This window comes from Dichotomopilus funicola, assembly GCF_033296635.1.
Source record: "Dichotomopilus funicola strain CBS 141.50 unplaced genomic scaffold C8A04scaffold_12, whole genome shotgun sequence".
NCBI classification, from domain to species: Eukaryota; Fungi; Ascomycota; class Sordariomycetes; order Sordariales; family Chaetomiaceae; genus Dichotomopilus; species Dichotomopilus funicola.
In genome coordinates this window covers 11,231-29,286 of record NW_026944033.1, presented here as the reverse complement: position 1 = coordinate 29,286, position 18,056 = coordinate 11,231, and the positions used below count along the sequence as shown (strand labels likewise).

Here is an 18,056-nt window from a genome sequence, read left to right as displayed (position 1 = left end):
GCTCTCTCTGTCTTTCTCTCTTTTGTCTTGATATTGGTCTCTATCTCCCTTGCCCCTTGCCTGATAACATTTTCCTGTTTGTGTGGCGGTTAACATCTTGATGGCATGGGTAGGAGGAGAGGAAGGATGGCATGGGCGGTTGGGATGGGTTAAGGTAATGAATGAACTCGGTGGGTTGTTTGGGAAAGGGTCAAAAAGGTAGCATGCATGTACGTATATACACAATACAACGGTAGCTCTTTTAGTGTATTTTGAGGTTGTCTCAGCATTGGATGGTGGCTGTGAGCGGCGTCGATACTGGTGGTAGGCCTTGAAAGCTCGCTACGAAGTACATACTTCGTACGGGTTACAGGTATGTACGTCCTCTCTCTTTCCCCATTTTCGGACCCGAGGCTACGGCGGCAATTCCTTCCATTACCATTACCCGGCATTCCTGTGACGCAAGCCCGAGACGACGTCGAGCCGGTCTATAATATGATGGGCAGGTTCGGCAGAAGAGATCGCGTGTCGCATCCAAGCATCATCGAAGGCTTTGTCCTGGAGGGCAAGTGTTGAAATCTTGGCGCTTCTTGCACAGCCACGCTGACAAGGGCCGTGACCATGAGACGGTGTCACTTGCATGGTGCGACTTTTCTTCTTCGTTTGTTTTTTGAGAGGGAGGGGCAGGTTCTTGTGCTTCCTCAACTAGGCAGGTAACTAACTAATCCAAGTCAGTGTTGATTGTTGGTTGGCGCGGGAAGTCCTCGGGACTGCAGATGCGAGGACCAACCAATCCCCTCTTTACCTGATGGCAAATAACTTCCAGGCGGCTTCTGGAAAGATGGGTTCCGGCCGCATCCAGAACCGTCGCAGCACGGGGCGAGCTGGGTTCTTCCTGGACGGCGCTTCAATGCCCCTCATTGCCCCTCGCCTCTTCCCGCAGCAAGCCCCATCCATTGGCAGGCCCGCGGATCGGCATGTTCGCGAATTTCGGGTTGCCTCTGTGTACATCTTGTCCATGTGGGAGTTGGCTCTTAAGTTGCAGTGGTAGACAAGAAAAGCAAAGGGTTGTGTGTGGTCAAACCAGGAAGGTGAAACAAACCGAACACACCAATGAGCCGTCATGCGCTCTCAGCCCGCCACAGTACAAAGCAAAGAAGAGCCCGGCGCAGTGGATTGCAGTTTGGCCGAGGACTTGGCGCTTAAAGAGATGGAAGCGGGGCCGTGGGAGCCGCGCGGTTTAACAAGACAGTGCAGGTCCGCTGTATGCTACATAAAATGCCCCATCGGCTATTAGTTGGCAGGGTCAATTCCGGCATTTTGCGGTTCCAAGAGCTACAACTATTGCTCAAAAAATACATAGTAGGTGAGATATAAGGGATCTCAGGGCTGGAGAGATCTCAAGTGAAGCTTTCTCTGCCTGTCAAGGCAGTTTCTATCCACAAATCTGGTCGTTATAAAGACGATGTGAACTTTCCCAATCGGGATATATTGTAGTTTAAAGGAGCTGTGTGTCAAGCTGGATGCATCGGCTCCCCCATCCTGTCTCGGCGGGACTGCCCTGGCGCCTCAATCGTCACACTCAAAACTCCCCCATCCCACGCCCCGGCATTGCTTCCTTCACTTCTACCCTCCAAGCGCTTGCTCCCATTCGTTCCACCACAACACATTCTCCCTTACAAATATCACACAACGAGCACCCTGACGATTTTCAACAAACCTCGAACACTTGTCCCCTTTTCGCTCTCATTCATTCCCCAGCAACTTGGCGACCAATAACGCAAAAGCCCGACCGATCAATCACTCAGCCTCGGACCAGCGAACCCTTGTCGCAACAACAACCCCTCATTCCCACTCAGTGTGTGCGCCGCAAGCGATAGTCAACATAATCGACCTGGCCACGGCGGCAATATTTTCCCGGCTGGATTTTCAAACATGGGCAATTTGTGAGTGCGCAATTCCCGTCGGGGACCAGCGACCCTCCTTAATGCGCTCGAGCGTGTGAATGCGCTAACAGTCCGAACACAGACAGTCGAAGAAGTTGCCAGAGGACCAGCTAAAAGAGCTGCAGAAGTCGACCAATTTTGACAAGAAGGAGTTGCAACAATGGTATAGGGGTATGTCTCTTCCTGCACACCTGTGCGCTTTGCAGGGCGCTCGAGGATTCTAACATGCGCACCTCTTTCAAGGCTTCCTCAAAGACTGCCCCTCGGGGATGCTTACCAAGACCGAGTTCCAAAAGATCTACGCCCAGTTCTTCCCCTTTGGCGACCCGTCAACGTTTGCAGACTTCGTTTTCAATGTCTTCGACACAGACAAATCGGGCACCATTGAGTTTAAGGAGTTCATCTGCGCCCTGAGCGTGACCAGCCGCGGAAATATGGAGGACAAGCTGGACTGGGCCTTCAAGCTCTACGACATTGATGGCGACGGCAAGATCACATATAAGGAGATGCTTGAGATTGTCGCAGCCATCTACAAGATGGTGCGTTCCCTCCAACCTGTCTAACAAAAAACACCCCTAACAATCAATTACTCACATGTGATCCATTCACAGGTCGGCTCAATGGTCAATCTCCCCGAGGACGAGGACACGCCAGAGAAGCGTGTGAAGAAGATCTTCCGCATGATGGATAAGGACGACAACGGCAGCCTCGACATCAACGAGTTCAAGGAGGGCAGCCAGCGGGACGCCACCATCGTCACCGCCCTCTCACTGTATGACGGACTTGTGTGACCGCTTCTGTGGGCTGCCTCCCTGGCGGTACCACCGCCAACACCCCCGCCGTCGACAGGTCGGATTTTCCGGGCTCTCACATTTGCTGAGCGGAGGACTGGGGGCGGAGGGAGTTACGCAGGGAGAGTGAGCATACACCTGGCCGACACAGGTGGGTGTAATGGGGAATATTTTGGAAGGGACAGTCTCACTACATAACCCAGGATGGTACAGTCTCGGGTCTGGCCTAAGGCTGCGCACGCTTGGAACGAGCAACCACAATTTCCGAATACATGAGGAAGGGGAGAGGTGGAAAGGAAGCACTTGAAACGGATTGCATACCCCCAAGACCGAGACTCAGGTTACTTTTTTTGCAACACGCAACCTCGAGCAATACACCACAGTCGATCGGTCAATCACGGAAGAGATTATTTTTCTGTTTCCTTTTCACATGTGCATTGCGTCTGAGCGATGCGGAAGGGGGGGACGGGCAAGGCACGTGGATGAAAAGGGGGGTACAGGAGGCGGCGCAGCAGCATCTTGGCTGGCTGCTGCCGCCGGCGGCGAGCGGGGGTTGAGAAGGGAAGAGATGGGATGGGGATAGATTAGGCCCCGGGCGCTCAATGTTCGATGTTATTAAGCAAATCAATCTGCGTTGTTTTTCTGCATTTATGATTATATCGTTCATATCGTTCTTCCGGGCTTTTGCTTTGAAAACTTCAGCCCGGACGTAATGCCCGGGCAAGTGATATTCTGTTTTTGATTCAACAAAGTTATATAATCACATTTGGTACTTGACATACACGGTGAGGATCCTATGGACCCTGGTGATCATGACCCGCTCGCCCTTGTAAGGTAGGGGTAGATATCAAAGGACCTGGTGACGACAGATACTGAGCTAAGCTCCTATGGTCTGCCTTTAGCACAACAGGACATGCCAATTAGCCGTGCAAAGAGCAGACCATCAACAAAATAAAACAACAATCAAGCCTTGTAAAAACAGTTTCCATAAACCAAAAGCTAAAGAGGGGGAATAGTAGTAGCACACGTAGTAGTCACATGGATGACTAAAAAAAAACCCCTCCAAAATCCAAGATACGCTGCTCGACCCCCGTCGACGCACACCACTCCATCCAGCGCAACATTCTCTGCACACACCCTCGCTGTCCAGGTCCTTCCTCATCACGACATCCACTGTAATCGACGTCCGCTTTCAAGGGCCCAATTCAACCCATCCATCATTACCACCCCCCCTTCTCCATCACCACCATCCGCAACTGTTAACGCTGACTACAAACAAATCGGCCACGTCAAGCGTCTAGCTCGAGGAACCGTAAGCCTCGGTGACTTCCTTCCTGTACTTTTCGAGGATGCCCTTGCGGTTGAGCTTTTGCGCGGCGGTGACCAACCCCTGTAATTCTTATTAGTCTCACATCATCAAAAAAAAGGAGAAATTTACAGGGTGAGTTAAGTTTGCTTACATTCTGGGGGGTCCACTCGTCATCAACAACCACAACGCCATCGATAATCTCGATACCTGACAGACCGCCAGCACGACCAGCGCCTTGAAGCTCGCGCAGGACAACGCCCTGAAGCTTCTTGTCGTGAACAAGTGTCTCGAGGTTCTCGCCTTCAATGCCAGCTGTGGCAGCCAGCCTCTTGAGAGCGGCTTCCGCCGGCAAGATGATGGCGATGGGCTTGGCCTGCGAAACATCGGCGTAGACGCAGATGTTGGCGACGACGGGAGCGGAGCGGTAGATCGCCTCGAGCTTCTCGAGAGCAATGTACTCGCCGTTGAGGGTCTTGACCAGATTCTTCTTGCGGTCGATAATGTTAAGGTGGCCGTTCTTGTCCCACTCGCCGATATCGCCCGTCTTGAACCAGCCGTCCTCCGTCAGGGCTTCGGCGGTCTCCTGCTCATTCTCGTAGTAGCCAGTCAGCACGGTAGGGCCGCGGAGCCAGATCTCGCCCTGAGGGTTGGGCTTGTTGGTGGCGAAGTAGCCGGCGTCGGCAAAGTCGACCAGCTTTGCCTCGATCGAGGCCGTCATGGCGCCGATGGATTCCGATGTCCACTCGAGCGGGTTCTGGAGGGTACCCATGGCCGCGGTCTCGGTGAGGCCGTAGCCGATGATCATGGGGCAGATGGCCATGCTGAGGAACTTTTGCGTGTCCTTGGACACCGGGCCACCGGCGCTCAGGCATAGCTTCATACGCCCACCCGTGGCCTCCTTGATCTTCTTGAAAACCACGGCATCCAAGATACCGCTACCTGGCAGGCCGTTGGCCATCAGGCGCTCCTTGAGAGCAAGCGCTCCCCAGAAGAGGCCACGCACAACGGGGCTGCCAGCGGCCACCTTGGCAAGGATGCCCTTCTTGACGGTCTCCCACACGGCGGGCACGCCGATGAGGACGGTCGGCTTGAACTCCCGGATGTCGCCGTTGCAGTTGCGCACCGAGGCATCGGACAGGGTCTTTGGGTTACCGTAACCGAGGGTAGCGCCCCAGTAGATGGCGGCATGCTCGAAAACAAATTCGAGGATATGGGCCAGGGGCAGGTATGTCAAGAGACCGTCGCCAGGTCCAATAAACTGCTCGACAACGACGCTCGCACCCGCAACTAAGGTTACTTTAGTTAGAAAGGGCGTATGATCACAGAACCAGATATGACTTACCAGCGGCAATAACGGCGGAATGCTTTACGGGTACGCCCTTGGGAGTACCGGTGGAACCAGACGTGTACATGATGCAGCACAAGTCATCGGGAGTAGGCGGAACGAGATCGACGGGGTTTTCCTCGCCGAGTTTCCGAAGTTCGTCAAAGCTGAGGATGTTGATATGGGGGTACGAAGCCTTGAGCTTGTCGGCGTGCGCTTGGTTGAGTTGGTGCTGGTCGTTCCAGACCACGGTCTGTACCTCGGTCGCGGCAGCGAGGACGTTGGTCAAGGTAGGTAGGAGGTGGGGGTCCAGGAAGATGACTTTGGCCTTAGTGGCCACCATCGAATACCGGAGACCCTCCTCGCCCAGGGTGTCGTAGGCAGTCACAATAGGCAAACTTTGGGAGCCGGCGCCATGGGCGATGGCGAGCCAGTTCTGGCTGGTCGCGGCGTAGACATGGACACGATCATTCTTGACCAAGCCCAGCTTGCGCAGACCGGCACCAAGCTGGTGAGTCAAGCGCTCGTAGTCGGTGTAGGTGATGTACTCGTAGGGGCTCATTTCGAAAAAGGTCCACGACTTCTCGACCTCACGCTCCTCGCCGTTGACGACCTTCTTGATCTTCTTCTTGTCCTGGTGGGTGCGCACCAGTTTGCGCGAACCCATGCACTTGGCATTACCAAACTTGGCGACGCTGGCGCGGACGAGCTCGTGAACGGTCGTGATGTCGTCGTTGGGCTTGGTGATTAGGCCGTCAACGGCGAGGGGATGCCTGCGAACAGGTGTCTCGCCCTCGACTGGCTGCTGGCCAGGGACCTCAACGGAAAAAGGCCCCCTCGCGCTCATGCGCGGGATTAGGTGTACTTGCTTCTCCATGGTGTCCATCGTGGAATGCGATATAGGGGTTCTCGATTGGGTAGTTGGCTATGGCAACCTCGAAGACTAACTAACTCGCTGGTGGTGAGGCTAATGATGGGATTTCTCCCCGAGCCGCGACAAGATGGTTAAGCTATCGAAACGTGCTGGGTCTCGGTATTGCGGCGAAGGTATACGTCGGGGTTGCGTCGGTGCGTGGGTATATATATCGTGCGCTCGTGATCGCGTTGTCGAAGGGCCAGCGACAGAACTCGGAAGTGAAGAGAAATAGATGGGGGTATCTTGAGGTTGAGAGCGGCAGAGAAAAGTTCAGGGCCGTGACCGTCTTGGAGGCGGAAAGGATGGGAGAGGCAAGGGCCAAAGTCTTGTCTTGCCAACACCCCAGCAACAAAGCGCAAGCTCCGGGGTGCCTGGGGAAGCTCAGTGCCTGGTTCCACAGTTGCTGGGGATTTCGCAGGCCAGTGCGAACACGCAAAAGAGGCTCTTGGACAAAGACTGTGTTGGAGGAAAACCTATCAGTCTACTAGTTATGTAGTTGATTTAATATCGATATTCATCTTGTTGGTAGCTGTGGTGAATGACATGAATCATAAGCGCTAGGTAGAACTAGAACCATCCGAGGAATGGAAAGAGAACAGCAAAACCATCGAGTCAAGCTCAAAGACAGCACCTTCCTCTGAGGTCAAAGACTTTCATCATAGTCGAGTTCGCACTGTAGGAGCCAGCTGCCGATCTCACGCCACCCCATTCCTTCCCTGTCGAGCCTGTCTTCTGGAGCTGGGGCTCGGCCGCGTCCTGGAGAGCGCGGCGTCCCACTTCTCGACGTCCCAGACATCCATGCCCAGAGGATGGGTGGCTTTGGTCACACTGAGCTAGTCTCCAAGGAAGTTGACGATGACTTGGGCGTGCGTTGGCAGGGAGAAACGCCCAACGATCTGCTGCAGAGCTGGTTGCTCTTTCCTCGCACTGGATTCCCAAGCAAAGGACACGAGACCAAGAAGGTGCATCTGCATTCTGTTGTCCCGCGGCGAGTCATCCGAACCCGCCAAGGTCAAATCAGAAGACCCGTAGAAACCGAAGGGATCCCAGCCAACCGGCAACATGCACCAGACTGTGCGTGGAGTTAATTCTCGAGACCTCAACCACCAAAAACCTGAGAGGTTTTGTGGAACACCAACGGGCAACGGGACCGGATCGAGCGCATCGCATCTCTTTCTACATGAAACACAGACGTTTCCAGCTGGCCCCCCTCACTCACAGGTTGGTCGACAAACCGCAAGAAAGACCACCACCCGGTGCACCCGCACATCATGTTGGGACTCATTCTCGATCTCCAACCACAAAGGAGGGTCTCTCCCGCCCTCTCAGCCCTTCCCCTGGCAGTCTTGGCACACACCCGTCCAATTGTTGAGCCGCCATGAATTGCTGCAGCTGCGCAACGTGCCAACGTTTGCCGCTGCAGGCTGATCGATGGTTGACTGGGGGGCTGTCATTCAGCCAAGCCAGCAGAGGGACAGCTCTCCACCCTCTTCCTCTTGTTGATCGAAGCTTTCCCCGCATTCGCCCATGAATATCCTAGCATCTTGTTGCTTGGCCCTTTAAAATTTGGAGAAGGGGCCACCCAGCTCCGCTTCTCAAGATATGGTGTGCCCATATTCGTAATTCAGGGGAAGAGTGCTTTAGCCCAGGTTGCCTCTCGAGAAACCTTCCATACCTAGGTTTACCACAAACCTGGCCGTTTGGTACCGACGTCAGCAATCTGTTGATACAAACCTTCATCTCATCCAGATTGCGCGGTACACCTCGCCAACACCTTCATTGCGACGTCGCATGCGGTTAGCAGTCCCCAGCCCCACCCGCGACGCCGGCTCAGCAACAGGGGGCTCTTCCATTCTGTTCTTCTTGTCCGTCCCGTCCGGGTCGGGTGTGTCTTTGCGAAGGAGCCTGGAACCAGATTTTGCGGGCCCAGACCCGATGTGACTGCAGCGAGACTTTTTCGGCCCTCAAATTATCGAAACCACCACGCCACTGCTTGACTGTTTCGAGACCAACCAAACATCAAGTCTTGCCAAGGAGTTGAACACAGCATGATACGGATAATCCCTGACTCTTTCTAGTCTCGACGTTCCGATTTCTTTTCTTCGGCGTCCGATATCACATCACTCAACCAATTTTCGACGTAACCCCCTAACTAGTCCAGAATCCAAGACACGACTGCCGAGAAACCGCTCATGACGCTCGCCTCTCTCATATCAGCGCTCGGTGCGCCCATTGAGGACCCCGAAGAAGGTAGGAACAAAACAATCCCATAAATCCAAAAGCCCATGCTTCCGCTGTTGTTGTACAATGTTCACCCTGCCCTCCGTCTATTCGGCCAGAACGGAGAACTATGTACATACATATCCATATCCGCGATCCGTTTCGTGTAACAGAGCCCAGACCGACGATCACCACCAAAACAGGACATTCAGATATATCATTGCCCCCCCTTTGCACTGCAGTCCACAACCCAACTGACCCCATGAATTGAAATGACCTTGTACTCCGTGTATCTGTATCCTCCTTGCCATAGCAGACCTCATTAACCCCCGATGCCCCCCGGTCTTTCCGGGGTGGTTATCTTTTACAGAGACCTTCGAGCTCTTCGCGCAGGATCTTCCCTCACAAAACCTCGGTTTCATCGACTCGCGGATAGCCACGCTCGAATTAACCGTCGGTGGGAGAGACCTTGCCATTCACCAGTCACCAGGGGTGTTGTCATCGAATCGGGCGGGGGGGACGACGGGCGCGGGTGAGTTTTTCACTTTTGAGCCCCGGTGGTTGTTGTCTTCGTTGTAGTCTATACGTTTTATATTTACTTCATAGGGTGGTGTACCTCCGTATGTTCCTTTCCCGCCCTGGGCTGTGTCGGGACACATGCTACTGGAACCTATCCATCCCCCAGACAAACAAATAAACCACTTTCCCTTTTCTTTGTACTCCCAAAGACACCACTAACCAAGTCACTGAGTCAACAGTCGTGTGGAAAATCACCCCATTATTTGCAGACTGGCTCTCCTCGCCCTCAACTAACCCCCTCTTCACTCACGCCCTCCTCACACCCTCCTCCTACCTCATCGAACTCGGCAGCGGTACCTCCGGCCTCGTCGCCCTACTCGCAGCCCCACAAGTCTCCCGCTATGTCCTGACCGACCAAGCCTACGTGGCCAAACTAGTCGAGCAAAACGTTGCTGAAAACTGGCGCGCTGCGTCGGCGTCTCCAACCCAGCCCTCAGGGTTTGCCTCAGGACCTGCGTCCAGTGGTAAGGCTGGCCGATCCGGACGGTCTGTCAAATCGCCACGCGGAACGCCGATCCAGACTCCAAGAAGGGGGTCACCGGCCGGAAAGGGGGGGAAGAGGGATATCGGAACCGGGGGCTGGGCAGGGACGGGGGATAAGGTCCGTTTCATGACGATGGACTGGGAGACGGACGAAGTCACGTCGGCGTTGACAGGTGGAGGAGGCGCAGGGAGTTTCGACGCTGTCGTGGCGTGCGACTGTATCTACAACGAGGCGCTCGTGGAGCCGTTCGTGTCGACATGTGTGGATGTGTGCCAGCTGCGCGCGGCAGAAAGGAGCCAAAGCCGGGATCGTAGTCGGAGTGGAAAGGAGGAAGAGCCGGAGCCGAGTGTGTGCGTCGTTGCGCAGCAGCTTCGGGCTCCAGACGTGTTCGAGGCATGGGTGAAGCGGTTTGCGGAGTCGTTTCATACGTGGCGCGTACCGGATGAGTTGTTGGTGCCTCAGTTGAGGTCGAATTCGGGGTTCGTGGTGCATCTGGGGGTGTTGAAGAGCGAGTATGATCCAGCGGCGATATGACGCAGACTAGGAACTAAATCTTAGACTAATCGTCTGATATTCAACGCCATTCCCCCTTGTTGCGGCCATAGTTGTGCTTGCGGCGATATTTTTCTTGATAACCCTCCCTAGCTCTCAAACCAGCTCCCACCGCACAAGGTAGGCATAACTAAACCCACACCGGCCCTTCTTCCTCAGCCATTCCTCCTTCGTCATGCCCCTCGCGCTCTGCCCGTCCACCGTCTGAAATGCGATCAACGCCACATGTTGGCCAGGAGCACCCAGGTCGCGGGCGTTCACATCCAGGTAGTGCCAGAACTTGCCGTCCGTCTCTAGCGGCACAAGATCCTCCTTGCGCCCATCCGGCCCGCCGATCTTGAGCGCCATGAGCATCGGCTTGCCCTCCCCATTCTTCTCGCTCGTCCAATGTTCGCAGACCTTACCGAACTGGAAACGCACCACCGGATCGCCCCCATGGACGTTGATACGGAGCTGCATGGGAGCAAAATTACCCTCGTCGAGGCCCTCTCGCGTGGCGTCACCCGTCCACTGCGCGGGCTCGTCACCGGCAGGGCTGAGAATGTACTCTTCCCAGGACAAGGCGCGGCCGTCTTGGCGGTACCAGTGCCGCGAGTCGGCCGGGAAATGGCGGGTGCCGAAGCGCTCGTTGGACATGGTGAAGCACTCCGGTTCGAAGCGTTGTGAGTAGGCACCGTCGCATAGCGCGCCGGCGCCCCAGCAGGCATCGATCAACTTCCATTCCCCGGCATCGATGCGTACTGAGTTCCATGCGTGGCCCGTCGGATCAGGCGGTGGTGGCCGCTGGCCTTTCCGCACGGCGTTGAACCCGAACCCTTTCCCGTGGCCCGTCACTACGACGCACTGGAGACCGGCCCGTGTGGAGATGGCCTCGTACACACGTGCATACCCTTCGCACACGGCTTTGCCGGAGAAAATGGTCTCGGTTGGGGTCTGGCCACGCGGAATACAGTTGTTAAAGAGGCCGTGTACGTCGTAGACAACGTTGTGGTGCATCCAGGTAAAGATAGCACGAGCTTTGTCCGTGGGTGAGGAAAACGAGGCGCATAGAACGTGAGCCAGGTGAGCTATCACGTCAACGCCGCGCGGGAGCGAAGCCGTAGGGTGCTGGGCTGCGAGCGTATCCGGGCCGGAGAAATCACGGCATGCAAGGCACGACTGGTTTTGCTGGGCGGCTGCTGCTGAGGCTCCCCGGCTTGTGGCAGCATCGATTTGGGCGATAGTGGGCCGGGAACTGAGCGGGATGGGTGGTGGTGCTTCCGGGGGCGCAACCGTTCTGCTCTTTCCAGCGCCGAAGCCAGACTCCAAAGCTGACCTAGCCCGGTTGCTGTTCGCGGGAGGGGGTAGCCGCCGGGCAGGCAGAGCGGGGGACGGCTCCTCAGGAACCCCCGGTTGAGCAGCATTAGACCCGGGCCTTGACGGGAGCCGAGGTGGCAAGGAAGGTCGCGAAGATGGCTGCGGTGGATCGGCAATGCGTCGTGGAGGGAGAGAAGGTGACTCGTTGGCCGCTGCGGCTTCTTTTGCCTTAGCTTCTAGTTCGCGCCGGGTCGGGGGCAAGGGGGGCAGCTTGGCCTGTTCGAGGGTTGGCGGAAGTCGTCTCGGTACTTGGCCTTCCGGTGTTCCGTTAGAGGCTGCAGATTTGGTTTGGCTCAACGACAGACTGGATATAGTGGACAATTGGGACACGTCGGAAGCATTTGAATTCCTCCTGACGGAAAGAGTCTGCGCTGAGGGTCTACGTGTGGGTAGCTTTGGCGTGGTCGACTCAGAGTTCCGCGTGGGTAACGGGGGCGGTCCCGGACGATCTCCGGGCGAAGAAGCCGCTGTCGGGTCTCCATCTTCCTGTCCGGTGGTTCGGCGCGGAAGTGGCGGGGGGAGTTTGTCCGTAGAAGACCGGACCGGCCTCGGTGGAAGCGATGGGCTTTTTGCGAGAGAGCCCTCGGTTAAGGAGCGTCCCGGAGGAGGTGGAGGGGGAGGTCGTTTGCCAGCAGTGGACGGGACGGAAGGGTTTGACGGGTTGGACTGGAAATTCTTTTGTTGATTAAGCGCTGCAATGCGCTCAGCAAGCGTGTTGAAACGCGGCTCCTCTGTGTCGGCCATTGTCGTTTTGTTGTTCCCGTGGCCTTTATTTTATTTGCCAGGAAGAAACAAAGTTGAAGATAAGAGGCAGTGCGGGGCGCACGAGACAGACAAAGTTATAGAACCCGGCCTTGGCTGTGCCGCTTCAACCGACGAAAAGCATAGACACTGGGGCAGCTCGGAGTTGATATCGATTCATTGGCCGCCAAGGTATACATCAACCGGCTACAACACCAGCTCCCTTAGATCGAGGGAGAGAGGACGGAGGATCAAGGAAGGATCGAGGCCTAGGCGGGGCGCACAAGGGCTGCTGCTGCCTGCACCTGAGTGAATGCTGCAGATGTGGGGACTCCCGATGTGTGTGTCGTCTTAAGAAAAGCTGTACCCAGCAAAGACTGGGCATCGCCAATTCAAGAAGTCAGGGTGCAAAAAATGCAAGATAATACATAGTAAAGGGAACAAAAGAATAGTTCGCCTCAAGCTAGTCGTCTTGATTTACTCATTTAAGGACGACCTCGTACCTGAGACAGGGGAGGTTGCCACTTTGACCATGTCAGGTCGGTCCCTAACTCTTCTACCCCACTAAGTTTATGAGACCAGACGAAAGGCTCCAGCAGCAGAGACTAGTATTGCCCAAGTAATGAGAGAATCGTAGCCCATTGAAGGACCGTAACCCCCCTTTGCTCTTTAGTACTGACAGCCTCTGAACCACCCTGGGACGTTGTTTATGACAAAGCCAAAATTCGTCGAATTGACAAGAAAAGTACTTACAGGTTCCTCCTTGCCTTGAGCCTACGTTGCTAGTCTAGCTCCTGTCAGTTCAGCCATTGCTTGGTTACCCACAGCCTTTGAAATTGACCCTCGTAGTTTAATTTACAAGTATACAAGGCACAAAGGAACAAAGGCTAGGAATGCACCCCTTGTGGAAACCCATAATGAAAGTTCCAGGGCCGTGCAGTCAAGAAACACTGGACGGAAATCATACATGACCATTGTGCTCCAAGCCGCCTTGCAGGCGGTTCAAGGTTGACATCGAATTCAAGGCGGCAAGAGTGGGGCTGCCAATGGCCCCTTCCATTCCGCGGCCCCCCACGAACCCTGGCCACCTATCAGCCTTTCAGTTGCGGCCCTGTCCCCCGCTTCAAGGCGCTAAAGCTACCCCGGCACTTGCCCACCGCAGCTCCCCCGGATATCGTGCACACACAAGGGGCCTAGAGGCTTCACGTTTTCGCATCTGCATCTTGCACTGCCGCTTCAACCTTTTGAATCCCTCCGAAACTCGAAGAATCCCTGCTGTTTTTTTTCAACAGTATCAGCAATTTAAGAACATCAGCAGCGCGCGAGCAGGCATCCTGAACGCTCCAAATCCCACATCGCGCTCTCCAAAGCCCCGCCTTCCTCTTCCTCTTGCACGGCTAAGCCATCAATTTCCGTCCCCCGTTCCGACCTCGCGCGTGCTCGGTCGCCGGCGACAAACTGAACCGAGCCTTGAATCAGGCACAGAAACGACAGAGCTGGACTCCCATAGCAACAAACGGCCAGTTTTCTTCGCGCTGTAGCATTGGAAGCACCTACTTGCTGTCCCTAGCTCTGTACAGGCAGCGCTCTCTGAGAAACATCCTTCCAGTCCTGCTACCTAGTCACCCTCCTCGTTGAAGCGCCAATAGCTCCCACCATGAGTTCACCGGCGGCCCAGCCAGCCCTAGCCGGCCCCTCCTCAAACGGGTCTCGCAGCTTCGTCGACTTGCCGCGAGAGGTTCAGAGAGAAATCGTTGGGCATTGCAAACGAGATGATCTAGTTTGCCTGGCGTTGGTGTCGAGACACTTCCGCGACCTAGCCGCCTCCGAACTCTACCGACACTTCACGCTCGTCCTCCCCGATACCAGCAGTCCCTACGTTTCTGATGAAGTTGATCCGCTTGCTATTGGCTTCAATACTTTCGTTACGAGCGATCACAACTATGCGCAATACTTGAGAAGTATCAGCCTCGATACCCTTTACCTGGGTGACAAGGCTGAGCTCTGCTGCCGGCCCTATCTCGCCTACCAGACGTGCGGCAAGTTCTTGAACACGCTTTTGCAACTTACGCTGCGAAAAGCACGTTGTCTGGAGTCTTTCAAGTGAGTTTATTTCACACCCCCAATCTACCTGCAGCGACTAATAGCGTTTTCTACCTAGGTGGAATGTCCGCATCGAGCCCAGCCGCCCAGTGTACAAAGAGCTGCACCAGCTAGGCACGCTCTCGCACCTTCACATTCGACTTCATGCCGGCGCTTCGCAATATTTGACCCCGCCTCCTCTCCCTTATGACCCATCTCAGCCGCCCTCTTCACCACCGCCTATTGATATCACCCCAGTTTCCACTCTCCCACCACCTCCGTCTGCATTTGGGATCATACCCCCCCCACCACCCACCCAGGGTTTCTACCTACCCGTGTCAAACCCGCTACCCACACACCAAGCGCCTAAGATTCGTCATCGAACCGCCAAGCGGCCACCTGGGGTGAAAGAGCCACCGACCCTGTCCGGGTTCAAGGACTTGAAGAGCCTTGCGGTGTTGGACATTGATGACATCGACGCCATTTCGGAGTTGCAAACCTGTGTGCGCAACTCAGCTGGAACACTCACGGAACTCAAACTTTCCTTCTCGGAGAGGTACGCCAAGTTCGCTCGGAAACCCTCGAATGATCCGGAGCCCGAAGATTCAGAGGACGAAGATGACATCATGCCCATACCTGTTCACCCGCACTCCCAGGTCGAGGATATGGGGAGCGTTCTGCAGGCACAGGAGTTGAGAAAGACCCAGGAGACTGTTCTTGGCAAAATTTTCGGCGTCGAGTCGACAGCCTCTGAGAAGCTGCAGGAAGTGATTAACGACTCGGGGAAGAAGGACAAAAATAAGAAAAGCAAAGAGAAATCCAACCAGGAACTCATCGACCTCGTAAAAGCATTGGCGTCCAAGGTCTTGGAAGCAGTCGATGGCACCAAGGAACCCACCGTGTCGCAAGAGCTTGTCGACATCATTAATACCGCCGCCCAAAGCTATGTGGATGAGGCCAAGTTGCGCAAGGAGCAAGAAAACACCAAGACCGACGACCCCAGCGCCTCTTCTTCGTCCCCGGGCACGAGCAAAACTGCAGGTGACGGTGTCGTTGAGGAGCCCGCCGAACCCGCTGTACCGGAAATTAGTCTCTTTAGTGACACCCCGACCTCGCCGAAAAAGAAGGACGACAACAGGGGTGCGGACCCGGATGATATCGACATTGAGGAGCCCGAGGAGCAGCTCACGATTGACTCCGAGGAACCAACCGCTGGCGAGTTGCAGAACACTGACTCGCAGCTGAGCGAGGCGGTGGCGGAAATTCCCGTGGAACTCCCGGCAATCCCAAACCACACCCTTTCTGAAGCCCGGGCCGAGTATGGAAAGGTCTTGGCCAGTTTGAAGTCCCGGAAGGCGGAGTATCAGGCTCTCGCTGAGGAACTGGAAGCGTTTGAATTGCAGGCCACCACCTTGAGCAAGGAGATACGGCGCTGGCGTTCTAATGAATCGTCTAGCGATATCAACAACCTTGGTGGTGCCGAGTCGCAACTGCTGAGTCTCACTAGGAGCATCCGCGATATGCAGAAAGAGATCAGTGCGTGCCAGATCGCCATCGATAGCGCCGAGACCGTACCACCAAACGAGCTAGAGTCGCGCAAGGAGCAGGTCCGCCAGATGCGTGACTACGTGCGGGAAACGCGGGGTCTTGCTCTAAAGTCCCTGAGCATCTATCTGATCCCAGTGAAGGCATCGGTCTTGTCCAAGGCGGTTGACTTGCGGGCCCTACGCCACTTGTCGCTCCTCAACGTCGGCGTTCAGGCCCCAGTTTGGTCGCTGTTGTACAAGGAGAACAAGGAAGCGCCGCTGCCCCTGCGCAGTATCTTCACCGACAACGTCTCAACGGTGTTTTTGAGATTCGTCGGCTCACTCAAGGAGGTTCACGAGCTTTTCATGCTCGAACGCGAAACTAGTGCCAAGCCTGAGAGCTTTGCGCCGCGGACGCAGGCGACCATCGACACTATCCGCTCGATGGTTCTGAAGAAGCACATGGGAAGTCTACGGCGTTTGATGATTAAAAATTTGGCCGATAAGAATTGGGACATGGATCAAAGCGCCATACTCCTACTCTGCCGGCAGGGGAAACGGCTGGAGGAGCTAGCATGCAATATGAGTATCAGAGCCTTGGTATGTCCGGTCCCTCCCCTTAACCAACGCCCCTTTTTCAGCCGGATCAAATTACTAACATCGATATGCCACTCCGCAGCACTGCTTCATGCAACACGTCTCCGGCCTCACCGCCCTACGTGCGCTGCATGTTGTCCGCCTCCGCAATGACGATACGTGCGTGTGGGTCATGCGCGAGACAAAACGGTTCCTGGTAGACGCTGTCTCCCATTATTCGCACCTCAAGCTCCGGTGGTTGTCTATAGATGAGCCTGACTCTGTCGACAAACTGGTGTGGTCGACCCGGTGGACGGATGAAAACGAGCAGGGGGATACTAAAGGGAATGATGCTACCGGGAGTACCAGTAGCAGCACTGGTGTTGGGAAGGGTAAGGGGAAGAGCAAGGGATCGACCGGTACGGGGAAGAGTGGGAAGAAAGCGAAGGGCAAAGGCAAAGCCGGCGGCACATCGGATCCGCTGGATGGTAGCGGAGACCTGGATATCGCGGCCATTCTGGCTGCAGCTGGGCTAGACGAGGGCAGCAGCAGTGGGAACAGCAGTGCTGGCGAGGAGGAGGATATGGATGGGATGGATGAGAATGACGTGGAGAGCGAGGAAGAGGATGAAGATGATGAATTTTGGGGGCAGAAGATTGAGATTGTGGATGGACTCCGGTATTGTGAAGCGGAGGGGGTCAAGATTTTCGAGAAGGAGATTGTTTCAGGGCGGTTGTGAGGGGGTAGTCTCGGACTATGGGCTTTCTTTTCTCTTTTTTTTTTCTCTTTTTTCTCATTTTCCCCCATATTTCCCCTCCGCTTTTCATCTTTATGAGATATGCACAGAGCCATGAATTTACGCAGCGAGTCGTGAATCTTTATCAGATTCCATTCTTTTTTATACTTTTCACAGACTTTCTCCGGTGCGGTATTTTTGCTAGCAAACAGGGGCAGGTGGGCGGGTTGTATCATCATTAAGGCTAAATATTGATATCCTCAGTAGGCGTGGATACAGACAGATAAGAGGGGGAAGGGTTGGCGTTCGAGCTAATCTTGGGAGGGCCATATGGAGGTAGCGAGAGAAACAGAAGGCGTCGGGGGTGGTGGTTGGGCAAGTAGCGTGTTGCGTGTATGGTACCCCATACCCCTTTTTGGTATCATTGATTCATTATCTTAATTGAGAGCGTTGTTGAACTTGTGGTTGTTGTGTTCCAGGTTGGTGGGAAGAGTTGAGGGTATATGTGTGGTTTTAACATGAGTGCAGTGGTGAACGTGGATGGGTTTTATAACAGGAGCCAAAGTGAGTAAAATCGTTGAAGTCGCAAGATGATGATAAGTGTTAGCTGGATGCGAAGAACTCCGCCACACGACGATTATTTACAACTATTTATGAAGTTTAGTAGCTGCCTAACCTTCTGATCTTCAAATGTCTCCTGTTTGCTTTTAGTTGGTAGTTATCGTCTAACGTTGTTTCGAGTTGGAGAGGAGTTGAGGCTGTGCAGTAGTGAGTGCCCATGTGCTGTGCTTCCATTTGTTCGGGTAGCGCACCCCTCTGTTTCTTGGCCGAGACCACCCCTGTATTAGCAGTTTCGGGGCCGAAATGGGGTTGAGTTAAGTCCGGTTTGGCGCGAAGGAAGGTGGGCGCAATGCGTTTCAATTCCGGCGGTGGGGGCGC

At 54.9% G+C, this 18,056-nt stretch overlaps 5 protein-coding genes across 5 annotated transcripts; 3 read left to right on the top strand and 2 right to left on the bottom strand.

Moving 5' to 3' along the window:
• Positions 1-1,914: 1,914 nt before the first annotated feature.
• On the top strand, positions 1,915-2,716 carry C8A04DRAFT_26282 (uncharacterized protein; the record flags this gene model as incomplete). The annotated part of the gene is made up of 4 exons (XM_062779875.1): positions 1,915-1,925; positions 2,008-2,096; positions 2,169-2,464; positions 2,537-2,716. 4 exons carry the CDS (start codon positions 1,915-1,917, stop codon positions 2,714-2,716), a joined length of 576 nt encoding a protein of 191 aa, XP_062639173.1.
• A 1,297-nt stretch (positions 2,717-4,013) lies between these two features.
• Positions 4,014-6,226, bottom strand: C8A04DRAFT_35374 (uncharacterized protein; the record flags this gene model as incomplete). The annotated part of the gene is made up of 3 exons (XM_062783147.1): positions 4,014-4,106; positions 4,177-5,312; positions 5,368-6,226. 3 exons carry the CDS (start codon positions 6,224-6,226, stop codon positions 4,014-4,016), a joined length of 2,088 nt encoding a protein of 695 aa, XP_062639172.1.
• Positions 6,227-8,457: 2,231 nt separating this feature from the next.
• Positions 8,458-10,082, top strand: C8A04DRAFT_10312 (ribosomal lysine N-methyltransferase 5; the record flags this gene model as incomplete). Its single annotated transcript, XM_062776534.1, has 3 exons — positions 8,458-8,515; positions 8,856-9,017; positions 9,244-10,082. 3 exons carry the CDS (start codon positions 8,458-8,460, stop codon positions 10,080-10,082), a joined length of 1,059 nt encoding a protein of 352 aa, XP_062639171.1.
• A 114-nt stretch (positions 10,083-10,196) lies between these two features.
• On the bottom strand, positions 10,197-12,200 carry C8A04DRAFT_10259 (uncharacterized protein; the record flags this gene model as incomplete). Its single annotated transcript, XM_062776516.1, has 1 exon — positions 10,197-12,200. The coding sequence occupies one exon, from the start codon at positions 12,198-12,200 to the stop codon at positions 10,197-10,199; it is 2,004 nt and encodes a 667-aa protein (XP_062639170.1).
• Positions 12,201-13,854: 1,654 nt separating this feature from the next.
• On the top strand, positions 13,855-17,120 carry C8A04DRAFT_10286 (uncharacterized protein; the record flags this gene model as incomplete). The annotated part of the gene is made up of 4 exons (XM_062776522.1): positions 13,855-14,300; positions 14,359-16,405; positions 16,485-16,932; positions 17,005-17,120. The coding sequence occupies 4 exons, from the start codon at positions 13,855-13,857 to the stop codon at positions 17,118-17,120; spliced, it is 3,057 nt and encodes a 1,018-aa protein (XP_062639169.1).
• Between the last annotated feature and the right edge of the window lie 936 nt (positions 17,121-18,056).